The 16,856-nt window shown below is 34.1% G+C and overlaps 1 protein-coding gene across 8 annotated transcripts in view; it reads right to left on the reverse strand.

Annotated features, from left to right (window-relative positions):
• Positions 1 to 16,856, reverse strand: part of DLG1 (discs large MAGUK scaffold protein 1) — a gene marked incomplete at its 5' end in the record, with an annotated part of 148,738 nt that overhangs the window by 7,132 nt on the left and 124,750 nt on the right. For 4 of the 8 annotated variants that reach the window (XM_082766956.1, XM_082766953.1, XM_082766958.1 and 1 more), the window contains 7 exons: positions 762 to 934; positions 1,181 to 1,282; positions 2,822 to 2,872; positions 6,008 to 6,049; positions 8,516 to 8,549; positions 14,469 to 14,538; positions 15,193 to 15,369. In XM_082766956.1, coding sequence (XP_082623082.1) covers positions 762 to 934; positions 1,181 to 1,282; positions 2,822 to 2,872; positions 6,008 to 6,049; positions 8,516 to 8,549; positions 14,469 to 14,538; positions 15,193 to 15,369 — 649 coding nt within the window. Of the gene's footprint in view, positions 1 to 761; positions 935 to 1,180; positions 1,283 to 2,821; positions 2,873 to 6,007; positions 6,050 to 8,515; positions 8,550 to 9,262; positions 9,363 to 14,468; positions 14,539 to 15,192; positions 15,370 to 16,856 lie in introns of all 8 variants that reach the window. The other 4 variants (XM_082766955.1, XM_082766952.1, XM_082766954.1 and 1 more) reach the window with 2 other exon arrangements.

Below are 16,856 nucleotides of genomic sequence, written 5' to 3' on the forward strand. Positions count from 1 at the left end.
AAGTGCTCATGCTTATGAGTTCCCACCTAGAAAATAGCTGTTTCGTCTGTCATACAGATCAGATATTCTCTAGTGTAAATGCACTGTATTTGTAAATTAACTAGAACAACATTCATCAACCTAATGTGAAACATTTGCAAAGGATTTTTCACAAATCCATTCTCTTTAAAATAAACATTGTACTCTAAGAAGTGGTCTAAGAAGTTTCTCCCACTTTTTTTCAGGGATCTCAAATAAAGAAATATTTGCAAGAAATAGTTAATGAAAACCTCTTCTAGACAAAAACAATGAAGAAAACAGCCTTTGAAATGTAGTGGCATTCACATAAGCAGTTTTTCTAAAACGGTTTACTACATTCACTCTTTCCCCTTTGTCAAATAAATCCATGAAGGGCACACAGATTTAAGATTTTTTTCCACACAGGTCTGTATCATCAAATGGATCATCATATTAATCAACTCCACCACCACTATTATTAATCATCTATGTATGAAAACTAATTAGCCTCTGCTTCCAATATTTTTCCATCCTATTCTTTTTTTATAACAAGAAAAAACTGCAGTTGCCCTTTTCCAGTAATATAACCACAATACTCTGTTTCTCTTAAATGCATTTGTGACAATGCACCTTGTTTCTAGTTTTGTACAAAGTCCTTTTAAAGTTACAGAGTTCCTAGTGGCTTCTTGCCATTCTTCTATTTTCCCCTCTCAGTACAGTCAGATAATCACCTCAGTAAATGAAAGTAACTGGCACTGATTTACCTTTTCTGCTACTTCTCGCACTGATTGGACACTTGTTCCATAAAGATGATTATTGTACTGGCCAGCTTCAATGAATTTGTGATCCTGAATATCCTTCTCCATTTGCTCTCGAGAAGTGACAAAATGGTAATCACGTCCATCCACCTCATAATCTCGTTTTGGTCTAGTAGTATCTTTAAATATAAACCAGTAATTTTTAAAGCAAAACAAGAAACAGTGACTTTTTTTCCCTACAACATCCAAAACTAGTCTTCCATTTATACTGCAAAATTGTCACAAGCAAAAATATGACTGACAATTAAGATAGCTCTTACAAAGCTTAGACAATACATTAAGTTTTAAAACTTGATATACAGAGGATAAGTCTATCAAAAAATAGCAAAAGACACAGAATTGTTTTAGTATTTGCTGATACTTACGTGGAACACATGAGCCAAATTTGTCTGGAAATTCTGAGATCAGATCATCATTTATTCTGTCTTTCATGGGTCCCAAAACAATCACAGGTCGAGTATAGTTGACTATTAAACATAAGGAAATAAAATAAGTTACATTTCAATGAGGTTACTACCCTTCAAACTTCAGCAAAATAAACTTTATCATATGGTAACAGTCTTAACATTTAAAAGAATATGTACTCCTAAAAATAATAATAATAAAAAAGTATAATGTATATTAACTAAGATAGCAGTCAAAGATGTCAGATATTTACTCTCAAATGACTGCTCCGGGTGACTACTGAAGATGAGGCTTGAATCACAAAGTAACACCCTTCATTTGAATGAAAACAGAAAAATGAGAAGTTTGAATATCTTTTCAATTCAAGGACAGTTCTTAAAATTTGAGTTCTCTGTTGGGAAAAGCTTCTTTATTACTTCCAAGACTACCACTTAAATACTTGCATATGAAAACATTCAGCTATAGTTTCTTTAACTACTAACACCCCTGTAAAATGAATTACAGCATCTTTTAACACATGCTTCATTTGTTAGAAAGTAATAAAGGGCTTTTCGTTGGAATTTAAGGACAAGCAGAAGATATCTAATTATACTGCAAGAGCAATGAAGACAATAATGTCTAAATATCTAGTCATTAGCATATCATTTCAGCTGTATAAATTTCAGTTTTAGGTTCAATCTGTCGTTAGTACACAAGTAAATCCAAGTTAAAGTTTGACCTATAAGATACATTTTTAATTTAACTCCTGAAACTAATTCCTTCCAGTGGTGATAATATAGTCCTAAAAGAATTCTCTTAGATCCTATTAATTCAATTTGTGTATGACGTATATTTACTTTGTTTGCTACCATATTTTATAGGTACTAGAGATAAGTATGTTTTTTTACAAATTATATTTCTAAATATATGAGCAATGTATCAGATGATGTAAATCAATGTGGTAAACAGAAGAGTAAAAATTCAACTTCTATTATACACAGTGAAGCATGACCAGGACCAAGGTGGAAAAGAAATGATAGGATCCCATTAAAAATCAGAAAAGAAAAAAATCTAAATCCAAATGTGATGAGGTGTTTTCTTCTATTAATTTTCATTTCATTCATATTTTTTTTCCTGACAATTTTTATTTGGCAATTTCTAACCAAATAAGCCATATAAGAAGCACATACAGAAATGAGACTGCAATGTTTTATAAACACTTCAACTAAAGCTTGCTACAATACACAAATAATCCGGTATGATTTTTGCTGTGACAAAAAAAAAGAACAGCAATAGTACAATTGCTAAAGCAATATTAAACTGAGGCAAACTATTATTTCTGAGGTTCACACTGATGTAACTTCAATATACCCTATTCTCCTTACACAATGTAAACCACAAAATGGAAAGAAGCAATGTTAATTAGCACACCTTTGGATTACGTGCTAAATAATATATCAATTGTATTTAATAATTTATGCCTTTATGCTTTATTCATTTTAATAATGGTAGCAAACATTTAAAAAAAACTGAAGAAGTTTATTATGCTGCTCAATACGTAAGGGCACATAGAGCATTCTGATACTTTAGGATGAATATTGTGTTAATTGAGATCTACAAACCTTCTTGTTGATTGACAGGTTCATATGACAACACGTATTCCTCTTGGCCACCTAAAAATATAAATGCAAAGAAATATCTATGAAGTGCTTTTCTAAACCAGTAATATTTACATTGAGTCATTTAATGAACCACAATGATATAGATATTCTGCAGTAAAATATGCATTACAATGATACTGATGGAGGACATTTTTCAAGAGCGATGAATCATAAAAATTACAAAGATAAGCCAAACAAAATTTTAAAAGCAGAAGACACATACAGTATAATTTCTTAAGATACGTTAGCATGTCAAGCACAAACATTTTAAAGCATTATTGAAATGCTCTTATGTTTCCCTGAACCAAATGCATGCATGGTACCATTCACTGCTAGAGGCAATGCTACCATCATCACTAGCATTTTCCATACTTTGAAGCCAGCTTTTACAGCATTTTCCTATACTTACACAGAGCCGAAAACATGTATGTCAAGGCGTATATCTCTTCCAGTAAATTTTTCATGAAGTGGCATTTATATAAACACTTTCAACCACTTCAGTTCCACAACAAAGTATTATGTTGTCTCTACTGCTTAACTACTATTAAGGATTTTTGAAAGATGAATTTGAAAATGAAAAATGTTTCGTATTGTTCTCAGCTTCAGAAAGCATATTAGCAGTGAATGAAACTACAAGAACTAAGTTTTGACCTTTGACAGCTGCAAGTTTCTTAAATGTTAGTGAAAGCATCTAAAATATACCTCAGTTGCCATCTCTCTAAAAGAACATTTGTAGTCCAATACTTCCATGACAGCAGAGAATTTATAATTCAGAATGCACAAGCTTAAATTATATGACAAAACTATGAACTTTGAATAAAATACAATGCTTCAGTAACTCACTTGTGTAGATTTTATAACATTCTTTGGAATTCATACAGAGGTACACACTAATGCTGTATCAGTCTTACAGAAACAGATGGCAGATGAAGGCTTTTATAAATTCATATATTGCTTCTATATTTACGTTCTTTGATAGCAAGGACCACTGATCTTTTAAATTTGAACTTTACAATCTCTAAGAGAAATAAAGATTTCTCTTATTTGTAAAAATTTTCATTCCAACTGTGCTACAGCAATACATGAACGAGCATTTTAATTTAAAGTATTGCAAGTGAGGAATACATTAAGACAGACATGAAAACATGCAACCTGTATATTTTAATATCTCAAAAAGTCACTCATGCAAATGGATTTTAGAAGGACAGTATATACTTTCAGAACCCTTTTTAGGCTAGGGAGAAGAATAGGGAATCACTGACTATCAACTCATCTATGAAATATCCAGCTAACGTATAATTAGATACTTCTTTGGAAAAGTCCCATTGCTATAAGGTCAAAAATTAGTTAAGCAAACTATTAAAGAGATAATAACAAGTATAAAGCATTCCCTGATTGAGGGCCAAAAGTATATATTGTCATTGCTTTTTCAATACTGTGGAAAAATGAATATTAATAGAATGAACCTTTTGAACAACCGTACTCATCTGTAATCAAGATAACTTTCATATTAGACAGCAGTAAAAAGAAATTAAAAAATCATTTTAATAAAAAGTGCTTGGAATTACACATTCGGATTAGCAAATCCATGACATTCATAATAAAATCAGGGCTTCTCAGGTAATAAAGATGTAAAAAGCTAACTAGTAGTACCAATAATGAGCTTTAAATGTAAAGAAAGCAAGCTCTTAATAAAGCAAGGTTTTTCCTCGAAAAACTTGGAAAAAAGAAGAAAGCAGCAAATTTACGGAGAAACAGTCACAGTTAGATAGCTTTAATGGCACATCACTAAAAATGGTTAAAATTTATAAGTTAGTCATATAGGCAACAGCAACTTTGATACATGCTTAAATCTGTTATTCTCAGTGAACATGAATGCCATGAAATGCCTCCCCTGTTTTTTTTTGTTTTTTTTTTTTTGCAATTAGTCTACAACAGTATTAAGCATTGTAAGCACTGAGGATTTCTGTACACATATAAATTCTCTCCATGAATGTAATCATCTGTATGAAAAATCGAGGCTCAATACTCCTGACAGTATCTGCAGCTTCCAAACAGATGTAACTGTTCGTGAACCACTTTCCTCATTATCCTAACATATACAATATCTGTTTCTGAAGCGCCTCTTACACGGTTAACAGGCACCCAGGAGCAGATCAGTGAGCCACTTAGTCACACTGCTTGACTTTTACTGTTCCTTTTTCTGTTCCTCTTCAAATCCTCAGTGTTTTTGTCTTCCCGCTCTGCTCTATCCCAGGTTTCAGGTGTGAACTCAGCAACCTTATCAAGGAGTTGTTCACTGGAAATTACCAATGGGACTGAAACGGGACAATTCCCCACCCCCGTTTTTTTGAACAAGAAAGCATTGTAGAGCAGCAGCATCCAGCATATTACACTATTACATACTGGTAGCATGTGCTGTTCTTATAGCTTGGGTAGAAGTAAATAGCGCTTTAGCTTGGGTTAGTAAAAAAGCTAATTCAGCCTAGTACTTAGAAGATATACTGGGGGTGGGGGCACGCACACAAGCGTGGATCTAGCATGCTAATTTATCATAACTGATTCCAGCAACTAACATGTGTCATATGCTTTGAAGACAATTCAGACTAAGCACCCACGCTTGACAGAATAGAGATATGAAAGCTGAAAAGCAAGGGTAAATACATGTTTGCTCATCTTCATTTTCATTAGAAGTATCTATTTGTTATATCTGAGTATCAAATACTGCTGATAGTTATTACACTATTGAACAGATTACACAGTTTAGTTATGCTCTCAGTTATTAAGCTCAACTACATACAATTATATTTGTCAACATTAACTGCACATTTGGCTTTTAACAGCTGTAGCTAGCATGCATAATTAAAAAAAATTAGGAATTAATTCAAATTAAGCTGAACTAAGACAATCATAAACCACAAAAAATATCCATGAAGGAGGTTTGCAATGATTTTCTCTAATCAGTTAAAAAAAAAAAAAAACAGCAGCAAATTTTGCAGTACCCAACAAACACATGAACATGGATTTCACCTGAAGTGTAATGTGAAGTTCTATTTAACATGTAAATACCCAGAAAAGACAGACAGACAAAAACAAAGAGCTACTAAACAAAGGTTCTAAATAAACAAAGAACTTAAAAACACTTACGGTAACTACTTTCACTATCGCTGGCATTAGAGGTTACATGCTCTGAAATTGCAACACAATGGAAAAAAATAAGGAACACACACTAATGGCATGAATTCAAAGGAAAGCAAACTGACAAAAATAATCCAGATGAACGACAACAGTGATATCAAAATGCTGAAATCAATACATACTGCATATAAAAGTTTTAAGGTACTTCTCATAGCTCTCAGGATCAAGCTTAATTTCACACAAAAGGAATGGATGTTAATAAAAAGAAAAAACATTAAATAGCACATCAAAATAAGATTATGAAAAGTACACTAATTCACATTTCATATGCAACCCTGCATTTTTTTTTGGTTTTCACTTCAAAATTAGTTTTGTTGTGCAAGAACTATGGGATCCTGAATGTCATTTTTCATGTAGGCAATTTATGTATTTTATGGAGTCCTGGAATATGTTTCAGGAAATACAGTTAAGCACATTCAATAACAGATACTCAGCTACTACACTGTTTCCTCTAGTAAGGATTTAGTACTCAAAAGCTCCTAACTTCTATTCGAGAGCATCCATATGAATTTCATGTCTTCTTCATCATAATCAAAATATTTCAGTAACTTTAAGCTATAATGTGTATTTACTTTAATCTATGTGTAACAGAAAACATTAAACATGTTTATGACAATAACTCAACTGAAGAACATTAAATATCAACCTATTCTGTTACTTGCAAATTGTACAAATCTAAAGAACAAATGTCAATTTTGATATTGTTGAAGCTTTTTGTAATGAAAAAATTTTCATGCCACCAAGCGACCATCTCTTTCTAATGAAAAGCACTGTTATGTTCACAGTTTAAGACTGTACAAGGAAATTTGTGTTTGACCTTCACAAAATAAATAAAATTAAATTTGATATTATGTAGCTGTGTGCATAGAACGACACATATTGACACATACTGTTTTCATTTCCACCAAAAGATTAAAGAGAAGACCCCAAAGGAAAGAAAACAGGTATGAAACAAGTATGTCTTAGTGACTGATAAACATCAAAAAATCATCAGTCATATGTAAACTAATTAACCTTTTAAAATACATATGTTTTTAAATTGGCCAATATCTTTAACATCTCTGATTAGAACGAACTCCTTCCACTTTATTTCTGTGCAGGAGACAACATATTCACAAATGTTTGTGAGTACCAGAAATTCGGACCTACTTCCATTTCATTTTCTTGCTTTGGAAAAGGAATGCCCATATAGGCATGGAAGACAAAAATAAATGTTTAACAGCCTCATGCAGGAATTGCCTTCTAGGCAAGACATTGTACTCGTCAATTAAGAACACAAGTTGCAATAAACTGATAACTGGTCTATTAACAATTTTGGTCTACTAACAGTCTTGCAGAGCCAAGGTAGTAGAGCTTGTATTAAGCATGGTAAGGCAGTTTCCAGAAGTCGGACTGCTGAAAAAAAGGCTCAAAATAGACATTTGTCTTTTTACAGAACCAGCTAGTGATATTTCTGGACCATATTACATAGTTTAATGATTATAAGGCCACAGAAGTTGATTATAATTGATATTCTGCTCCAGATCAATAATCTCCATGAAACTGGTTTCAGAAATGGAAGATTAATTTTATTTCTACCAGCATTTTTATTTACTTAAGTGACTGAGGCCAAGCATAGAAGTATCCTACTTCCTATGTGGAATTTCAGGAACACTGAACATAATATAGAGGATGAGAATAAAGGGAACAGTTACGCCCTTGGAAGAAATGTTATCTTTAGTGACTAATTTTACTATCCCATAAACGCCTAACAATCTACTTTTTTAATATCCACCATGAAAGAAATGTTATGACTGTTTATTTTAGTCCAGAGGTGATGTCTGTGTAAACAGATCTGTTATGGTATTCAGCAACTTTTGAACCTTCCTGTATTCAGTTAGTTACCAGGCTTTTCTGCAGGAAACAAAATTAATACTTATGTATCTCCTTTATCAGCTACCTCTCTACCTAGTCAGTGGTGGTCTAATAGCATCATAAGAGTTCAGAGAAAAACTCTTACGGCATCTGTTAAGGAAAGCTTTTCTTTGTCTTGTTTTTATAGAGCTGAAGATATCCATCACCTAGAGAAAGGACTGCCAACTACTTAAATTATAATAACAGTTGTGCTATGACCGTGAAAAGTCATTTTTTAAATAATAAAACACAAAACAAATACTAAAATGACATTAGCAAAATGTGTCAACAAATTTACAAATACAGTCACTATCAAGGACAAGTAAGTAAGTGCTGGTAAGCTTCTGAACAACAACAAAAACCCACTAATGTCATAATCACTTAAAAAGTAACATGTTCCTGAAAGCAAAAATCCCCAGAACATTACAAATCAGAAAAATCTTATGAAACATTTTTAGTCAACCTCCTTATGCCAGTAGAGCACCAGTCTCAAAGAGATCTGTTCAAAAAAAGTAGTTTTTCAGATGGAGGTTAAAATAACTTGGGAGTATTTTGATCACTTACTCAGGCCTTTTGATCCCATGTCGTCAGGGACCTCCTGCAGAGTAGTCCCCAGAGGGCAAGCAATAAAAAGACAATCACAAAGAAAATAATTGTCAGTAATATATAAAATTGGCGCTACGACAGGAGACAGTTCCCAGAACATCACAGGGGAAGATAAGTCCATAGGATTTAACCAGATCGGCACATGAAGTGTTATCACTGGTGCAAACAGCAGAGACTGCAGCTTATAACAGACCTGGTCTGAATCTGCAAAAATACTTTTTGAGAAGACTTTTTTTTTTTTTTTTTTTTTTTTTTTTTTTTAGTGCAGGCAACAACAATTCTGAAGTACCTTCTCTTCATTAAGAAAAGCAAATTAGAATAGAATGACTTTGAAGCTACCAGTCTAAAGGGACTGACTGGAGAGCCGTGTAAACTCAGCCGCACTTGCTTTGCTGCTCTGCACTCTCCTCAGAGTGAGGCCTGAGGAACCATTACTGACAGCACTGGAGAGCTGTTACCTCCTCCAGTTACACATATGTATTCGACAGTATTATCCAGTTTACTACAAACTGGGACATTCTTTGGTTACAATTTACCTAAAGAGCAAACTAATGATTGCATTTATTTTATAAATTGGTTTGTCATCTGCACATTGAGCTCATTAGCCTGTTGCAGCTCATGAAACTGTCTCCATAGTAACACCCTACTGCAATCTAGCAGGCCCTTCTACGTGTGCTTTTCTCTCATTGAGTGCCACATACTTACGGTCAATATCACTGGTTTCCTGCTCACTCTGGTCCTTGTTCTTGTAGAAGGGAAATTTTCGGGAAAAGAGGTTCTTTTTACGCTTGTCATTGAATGACTGCTGAAGAAGAGAAGGAGGGGCAAAACAAAGGATGTCTAATTCTGTGTGAACAAAGGCCCAGACCAGCAGCTTTGTGGAAGCTGACTCCTATAACCACATTATGCAGTGCATATTCCAATTTAACAGTGTCTTCTCAGCTCATATAAAGTAGAGAGAGATGAGGATCATGGCTTTGCTCACCCCCTCTGTATTTCACATGCTTACTTCCAAGAGAATTGTCAGGCTGCTCTACCCTGTGAGGCCTGACCTGTATTTCACGACCAGGCTTGCTGTGAGTGTAACGAGATGTGAAAAACTAGGCTGTCAAAAGATGGCCAAACCAGAATGAACTCAAACAAAGCCAATTAAATCATGGATATTATCTAATTTAGGGATTATAGCCATTCAAGAAAAAAAAAAGGCAGATATTTACACATGCAAATATGTACACTTACAAACAAATGGCGCCATAACAGCTCACCAGAAATATCTGCCAGTATTACCCATTTGAAAAGGCAAAACTGTAAGTACTTTGGTGATAGCTGCTAAATAAAATACCACAGAACAATGAAAAAGTTAAAAGCTAGCACTGTATTGAATTCTCTTATGGTAAAATTATGAAAGTAACAGTGAAATAGGAAAAAAGTGTGTGTGTGGGGGGAGGGGGAAGTATCTCTCTAAAATATCCAGAAGAAAAAAAATGGTTTCAGTCTTTCATTATTGCAATTCATTATAAGTTTATTGGAAAAAATGACTTTGTTCTAAGAAAGCCTGCATCCCATTACCAAGGCCTACTGTCAAAAGATACCAACTCATTCCATTTGTTTACTGTAGTAATTATTGCTCAGCTGTGCATCTCTAGCGAAGAACTCTAACATGAAAAACCCTGCATGTCCAAGGCCCATACTCAGCAACTGCTGATGTTAACTGCTAAGAAAATTTCTTGAGCTACCAATATAGACATATGTATATCTGCCCATTTGCGTATCAACTATTATCATGCTTTTTGTTTAAGCGATAAAGCGATTCGAGGGCACGAATGTATTTTCATTCATGTATCTGTATGCTTACAGGTATAATTACTAAAACATAAATGTTTTAGTCATCTGTCATGTCTTTTGCTGGAGACATTATGTGACTGCAGCATCTCTAGCTTACTGTTCTATAGAAAGTAAATAAAGAGCCTTGATGTATAAATAGGTCAGTAACACTTTTTATTGCACTTATGCATGGAACCAATACAGCTAATTTCATGCTAGCTGAAATTTCTTTTATTTCCTTTAGGCATAAGTGAATCATCTAAGCAGTTTTGTCAGACTACGTAATTGGCCATGTTTGTGTCATTTGGTTTGTAGAAATTCTATTACTGGGAGAACAGCAAAAGTAGGAAAATGACCAGCTTGGTTTTGAGATCTTACAGTGCTGGGGCACTACTTACTTGTAAGCCAAACACAGCTGATATGCCACAGGAAGTGATAAAACTTCTGCAGAACCATTTTTAAAAAGCTAATTTTAGAAATAATCAAAATATATTCAATTCACACATCAAAAGATCCTATTAACAGCTATTTCTACAATTTAGAGTATGTTTATTTTCAATTATTATCTATCTTATTTAATCCAGTGTGAGCTCGTCTTTCCTTATGCAACACAGTTGCAAGAAGTCATACTACCTTTGCTATCAGCACCAATGATGGAGTGATATATAGTAATATGTACGAGTCATAAAGGACTGCATTTTTCAAATCATGGCCCACCTTCTTTGGTACAAGTACAAAACAAGAATTTGGCCTTCCTGAAGAGAATACCTATAGTGCAACATAAGCTGCATCCTGCTCCAAGTATTAACAAACCTTCTGGCCACCTGTTTTAATACAGACTTGCTTGGCAATATCACCCAGTGAAAAATCCAGTGATATTTTCACTACCACTGTCAAAAAAGTTCACTTTAAACTACCAGGTGTAAAAGAGGCATATTGTACCATAGGTGCATCATCGGTATCATGAGCACAAAGCTCTGTCGATAGCAACACTGAACACTGTTTTTAATTGGCTGGCATCTGTGTTCCACTAAAATTGTCATTCCATTGTAAGAGCTGGTAACCTATTGACCGCACACATGGACAAAAGAACTGTTTTCAAGCCAACCATATGCTTGTAGGAACCATGGTTGGCATTGGCAAGGTTTTGGGTTACGGTCCTTTTGACCTTCTTTATCTGAAACCAACAAATCATTGGAATTGACTTCTCAAACAGAAACATTACTGGAACCTACAGAATGAAGGTGACAAAGAAGTATGCCCAAAAGATTAGATATTTGCTGAGCATACTGAAAAATACTGTAACATGAATTCTGAGAGGTAGAAGTCTCACATCTATATAATTGTCCCATTGGGACAAGACACTCGGTTTGGGCAAAAGAATATGTAAATAAGAAATAATAACAAAGCAAAAATGGTGCAGTTTTGTTGGGTGGTGAGATTTTGCTATTTGTATAATTACAAGACGTAGCTAATGTTTTTATTTCGTAAAGGATAATCATTTTCTTTATTTTAGTTTTGAAAATATTTCATAACACTGATAATTTTAACCTTCTCTAGAAATCCTACTGAGGTAATATTAAGTTTCACATACTGCATGTATAATGGTCAGAGTCAGTTCCATTGCCAAAAAAAAAAGAAATTAAAGGTAATATTGTACTGATTTTGAATAAAAGATTAGCCAAAAGATTATTTTTAAAAGATACCATGATTATAAAAAGCTGGAGAGAATTGCTTATTAGTTGCAAATGCACAGTAATTGTATTAAATTTTTCATAAGCCCACTGCAAATCATGAACAGGCATCATAAGCAAGAATATATTAAAACAGAAGCAGCACAGAAAGTGAAGTAAATGCTTATATGAAAGCAACAAACAAAAAAATAAACATTTCTGCTCCAGTTTCTTAGTGTTCCTTAAAATGAAAGGAACATAGGTTTTAATGTTTGCTATCACTAGGGTTATTTTTAAGGTTTTAATGTAGAACTTTTGACTAATTGTTCAAGGTTGGTATTTCATACTGTCCATGGAGAATTAACAGACTCAGTAATGCACACAGTCCATGAAGACATGTATGTTGCAGACTGGGAAAAATACCACCATGACAAATACAGGAAGAATAATTTAAAGAGAAACTGTACTGTTAAAACATTTACAGCTGAAGCAAAAGGTTGTGAACAAGTGTAAGAGTGTTTGCAAAATGAAGTGTTACTAAAGAAAAAGAACTGCAGTTCTGTATCAATGGCAAGCGTAGTTGCTTTTCCACTCAGTTTTCCATGCATATCTTTGGTGCTGTTAGTACACAGTAATTGTGTACTAACTCTTCTATTGCCAAAATGCTATTTCAAATACATAGCTAATTAAGTGTTTACAGTTTATTGGTAGACAAACTACAAAAACATGCAATTATCTGCTCAAAGAACATGGTAATGTTTGAAAAATTACGTAACGCAGTTTAAACAATCTAAGATACTTAAGTCATTTGTTTTTTACATGACCCCTAGAAAATGAACTCAAAATATAAAAATAACCAGGTTAAGAATTACCACATCAGTTGATACCATTTTATTCCCATATGAAAATATGAATGTACCAAAACAGAGAAAAGAAAATGAAATGCAATAATCAAAGTAATCCTCAATGCAGGACTGTAACTGTTAATCAGAAAATAACTGAAGATACTGATTTCACTTTAAATAACACTGTTACAAAAAAAAAAATTGTCATTTTCTTCATTAGTAAACTAAATTGAAACTTTTACCATGTAGCAGAGGAATGCACATATGGATTTGGATATCTTCAAAGTATCCAGATAAATTACTGAAGCCTTAATACTTTATGTTTGATTTTTTGAAGTTACAAAATCATTGTAACTAAAATAAATGACAAAAAAATCCTTCACACCTACAGTAATAAGTAATGTTACAGCATTGTGCTATTTGAAAAAATATCTAAAAAAAATAGCTTCCTCAGGAACTAAGAGCATATTTCTTTTTTTTTTTTTTAAAATAAATGGTAGTATATTTTTACTTTAGAAGGTTCTTACACCTAAGATGCACATATCTAAGTGTTGAAATTACCATATATATATAGTTGGTAAAAAATTGTAAGATTGTGAAATTGTTTATCTTATTTCAAAACAGCCATTACTTTGTAAAAAAAAAGCCTCACATAAAAAACAAAGAAAACAAGGCTGTTTTACTATGATGAAATTATTATAATTTAGGCTACAAGCATTCCCATTGCTATGAAAGCAGTTACCTCGCTTTCTCACTGCTCATTCCCACTGCCCCAGCACACTTATTGGGGCAAGGTTTACATATTAAGCAGTGAACTGCACCATGGGATTTGACTACAATGTCTTTTGGACTGGGTTACTTTTCACCTGCATTGGTTACTTCACATGCTTTGAGCACAGCTGCACCAGTATCTGTACCAACAGAGAGCAGTGGTGAGAAAAAACAGCTGTGAGGTAGAAAGTGTTTCTGGCTAGTGATGAGCAAAGACTAGAGTTTCTGGTGGCCTATACCACTGCACAAAAATTCTTTAAAGCTTCTGCATCCACAGTTCTAAGAAAGAATTTACTTTATACTGCCTGGGTAACTGTGCACATTACAAAACCTCTTATTAGTCACAGAGGCCCTGCTGATCAATTTTGTTTTGAATGCTTTCTAGACACATTAAAAAATTAACAAAAGAAACATTTTAATTTTTCTGAAAACTGGTAGTAAGCCTCTTCCCCAAAAAGAAGTCCAAGAGCACAATCCATACCAAAGTACTAAAGGGCTTTATAAGCAGCACTTGTAGTGCTGTTCTAAATGGCACTATTCAATAACCAATTAGTATATACAAACTCCTGTTACATTACAGTATTAGGAATAGTATGTATTTCTAAGCTAACTCTTTATTTTGCAGTGCTTTGGCAACAGCTTACTATTAAAATTTGCTTTAGTTTTCAGAATAATTTTATTTCTATTTGATATTATTTCACCTTTTCACTAAAAACTGAAACAGAGTCTGAATATATAACCCACTGAAATGTGTTACCATTCACAACACCAGGTGTAATTTGCACTTCATAAACTCACCCCTTTATCTCCTCTCGTCTTGGAATTGAACTTCACTGTCTTTAAACGGGCTCGTTCTTTTTTCTCAACTCTACCAGAAGAACAGACACAAAGCAGTTAAATTAGCAAAATTCTAGAATTTCAAATTAGTACTTTTTACAATGTAAACATATAGTGCACCTTCTGTAGTACAGATTTTTGTCGCTAATGACCTCTTTGGAAAATGAATGGCAGATTGTGTTGGAAAAGCAGGGCTTTATTTCTCAACTGATGAGCTGTGAGGGCTTTGGAGCTTAAAGTGATTGCATAGATTCAGCAATTCCAGGTGTAAAAAGAAAGAGCATGTCCCTAAGTGAGTATCTTCAACCATGAGCAAACAGCAGATATTAAGATTCAGACCTCGTAATCTCTTATTTGCCGATGCCAAACAGCGTGTCTCTGCTTTGTCCACCCAGGAAAGACTTGCCCATTTCCCAGTGTTGGGGTAAAAAGAATTCTAATGTTTTACTTTTAAAAAATAATTTTAAAAATATTTTTTGGAGTATTTTGGAGCGTGAAGTTTAATGTTTTTCTCAATCTGGAAAATTCTGAACCAAGTCTAATGCTCAACTGCAGAGTTGCCATCAGCAACATCATATTACACAACATTTACTTGGCACCTTCTTATGTATAAATAGTGTAATATTAAACTCATTAGAAAATTTAATAGTAGACATCACAAAGTCAATACAATATTATGACATACCTGCGTTTGCTTGGGATAACTCCAATTTCATCACTTTCTCCATCTGGAGTTACCTGCCGTGCTTGCCACCATTCATCATCAGAAGCATTAATGACATGGAGAATATCGCCAAATTTGAAGTTCAACCCTTGACTTGGAAGGCCACTATCTTTAGTCTTGTCATAATCAAAAAGAGCTCTGCGTTGAGAAGAAAAATAAATAAACATATATAGAAGAAGGTGACAAGAAACAGGTGCATATGAATAGCATTAGATTTAATTAAGCATGCAGAAATGACCGCATCATTCTGACATGTGCTTAAAATGAGAATGCTGAATACACACTCTACCTCCACAACTCCCCTGAGAATGGTCAGCATAGTATTCAAACACAAACAAAATTTGTAAGTTTTAATGAATGAGACTAAACTAGGTCCAGAGCAAACTCTAATACTTTGCAAAAGGTCCACAAGAAAATGCCCCCTGCAATTCAATAAATACTTTGCATAGAGCAAGTTACATGTCAGACTACAGAAAAAAAAGGAAATTGATGCATAGAGCGTTGAAAGTTCGGTCCTGTACTTAGTTACAAGTTACAAATCTGGATTATTTCAGTAACTAAAAGTTACTCTCAATTTCCCGCTCACAGACTTGCAAGAAAAAAGATTAGATATATGTATGATCTGAACAGAACTTGGCCACTACAAAGCAAAAAGCTTGAGGTGCGTTCTTCTGGAAAATTCCCTACCATTTCAGGAAAATCTCATCCTTTTTTCCAAGGTTAGCCCATTTTCAAATAACAGACACTAGCACTACCTGAACACCAGCTGCAGGCTACAGCTCTATCAGCGTTCTCTTTGCCAGCAAGGGTGGGTTATTCAAGCCCACTGCTATCCATGCCCACATTCACTGCTGCTTTGTACTGCTTCCTTCCCCTTCCTTGGTTATGAAAGCAAAATTGCTTAGAAACGAACATGGTACACCATACTGTGGAATCGATAGGTGTTAAAATTAATTCTCCCCGTCGGATCATTTTAAATCTGGATCAGTTCCCTGAGAAACTGACGAGACTTACAGTATGTTTCTCCCAGCACAATCGAGGGTTTAGTGAGAATGTGAAAATGAATGACTGGAACCTCTTACTGAAATGAGAGAGATACTCCTAAGCTTATGCCTTATAAAGGACTCTGATTTTACTTTTCAAGAAGGCATATGAACAGATGTAAAGTGAAGTGCATGTACAACACAGGCCAAAAAAGTCCTCAAGTATTTCATCTGCAAGCTCATACGTTTGTCAGTGATGCACTTCCTAAATGATACCTGTCTCAATTTAGAGACTTCATACAAAGTCCAACACAACCTTAGGAAAGTGCAAATAGATCCTAATGCAATGATTTAAAATGGTATCCTTTCTCTTGTACAAATTAGGTTTATTTCTTCTTCCCAAACACTAGATTTACGTACCTTTTTGTACTAGATTTTTAATGTCTCACAAATTCTTTTACTCATGTAAGTAAGTATCTGTGAGTTGTAAGAGTTTGTTCAACTGCATCTTAGCTTTGTGAATTTTGCCTTTTTAAAGCACTGAGGGTATTTCTTTCTGTTTGAACTGTATTTGCTCATAACCAGTGCCAAATTGCTCCATCAGATCAATTCACCTTTAACATAAGGTCATACCCCCTGTAT

This window comes from Aythya marila, assembly GCF_965140915.1.
Source record: "Aythya marila genome assembly, chromosome: 9".
Taxonomy (NCBI): Eukaryota; Metazoa; Chordata; class Aves; order Anseriformes; family Anatidae; genus Aythya; species Aythya marila.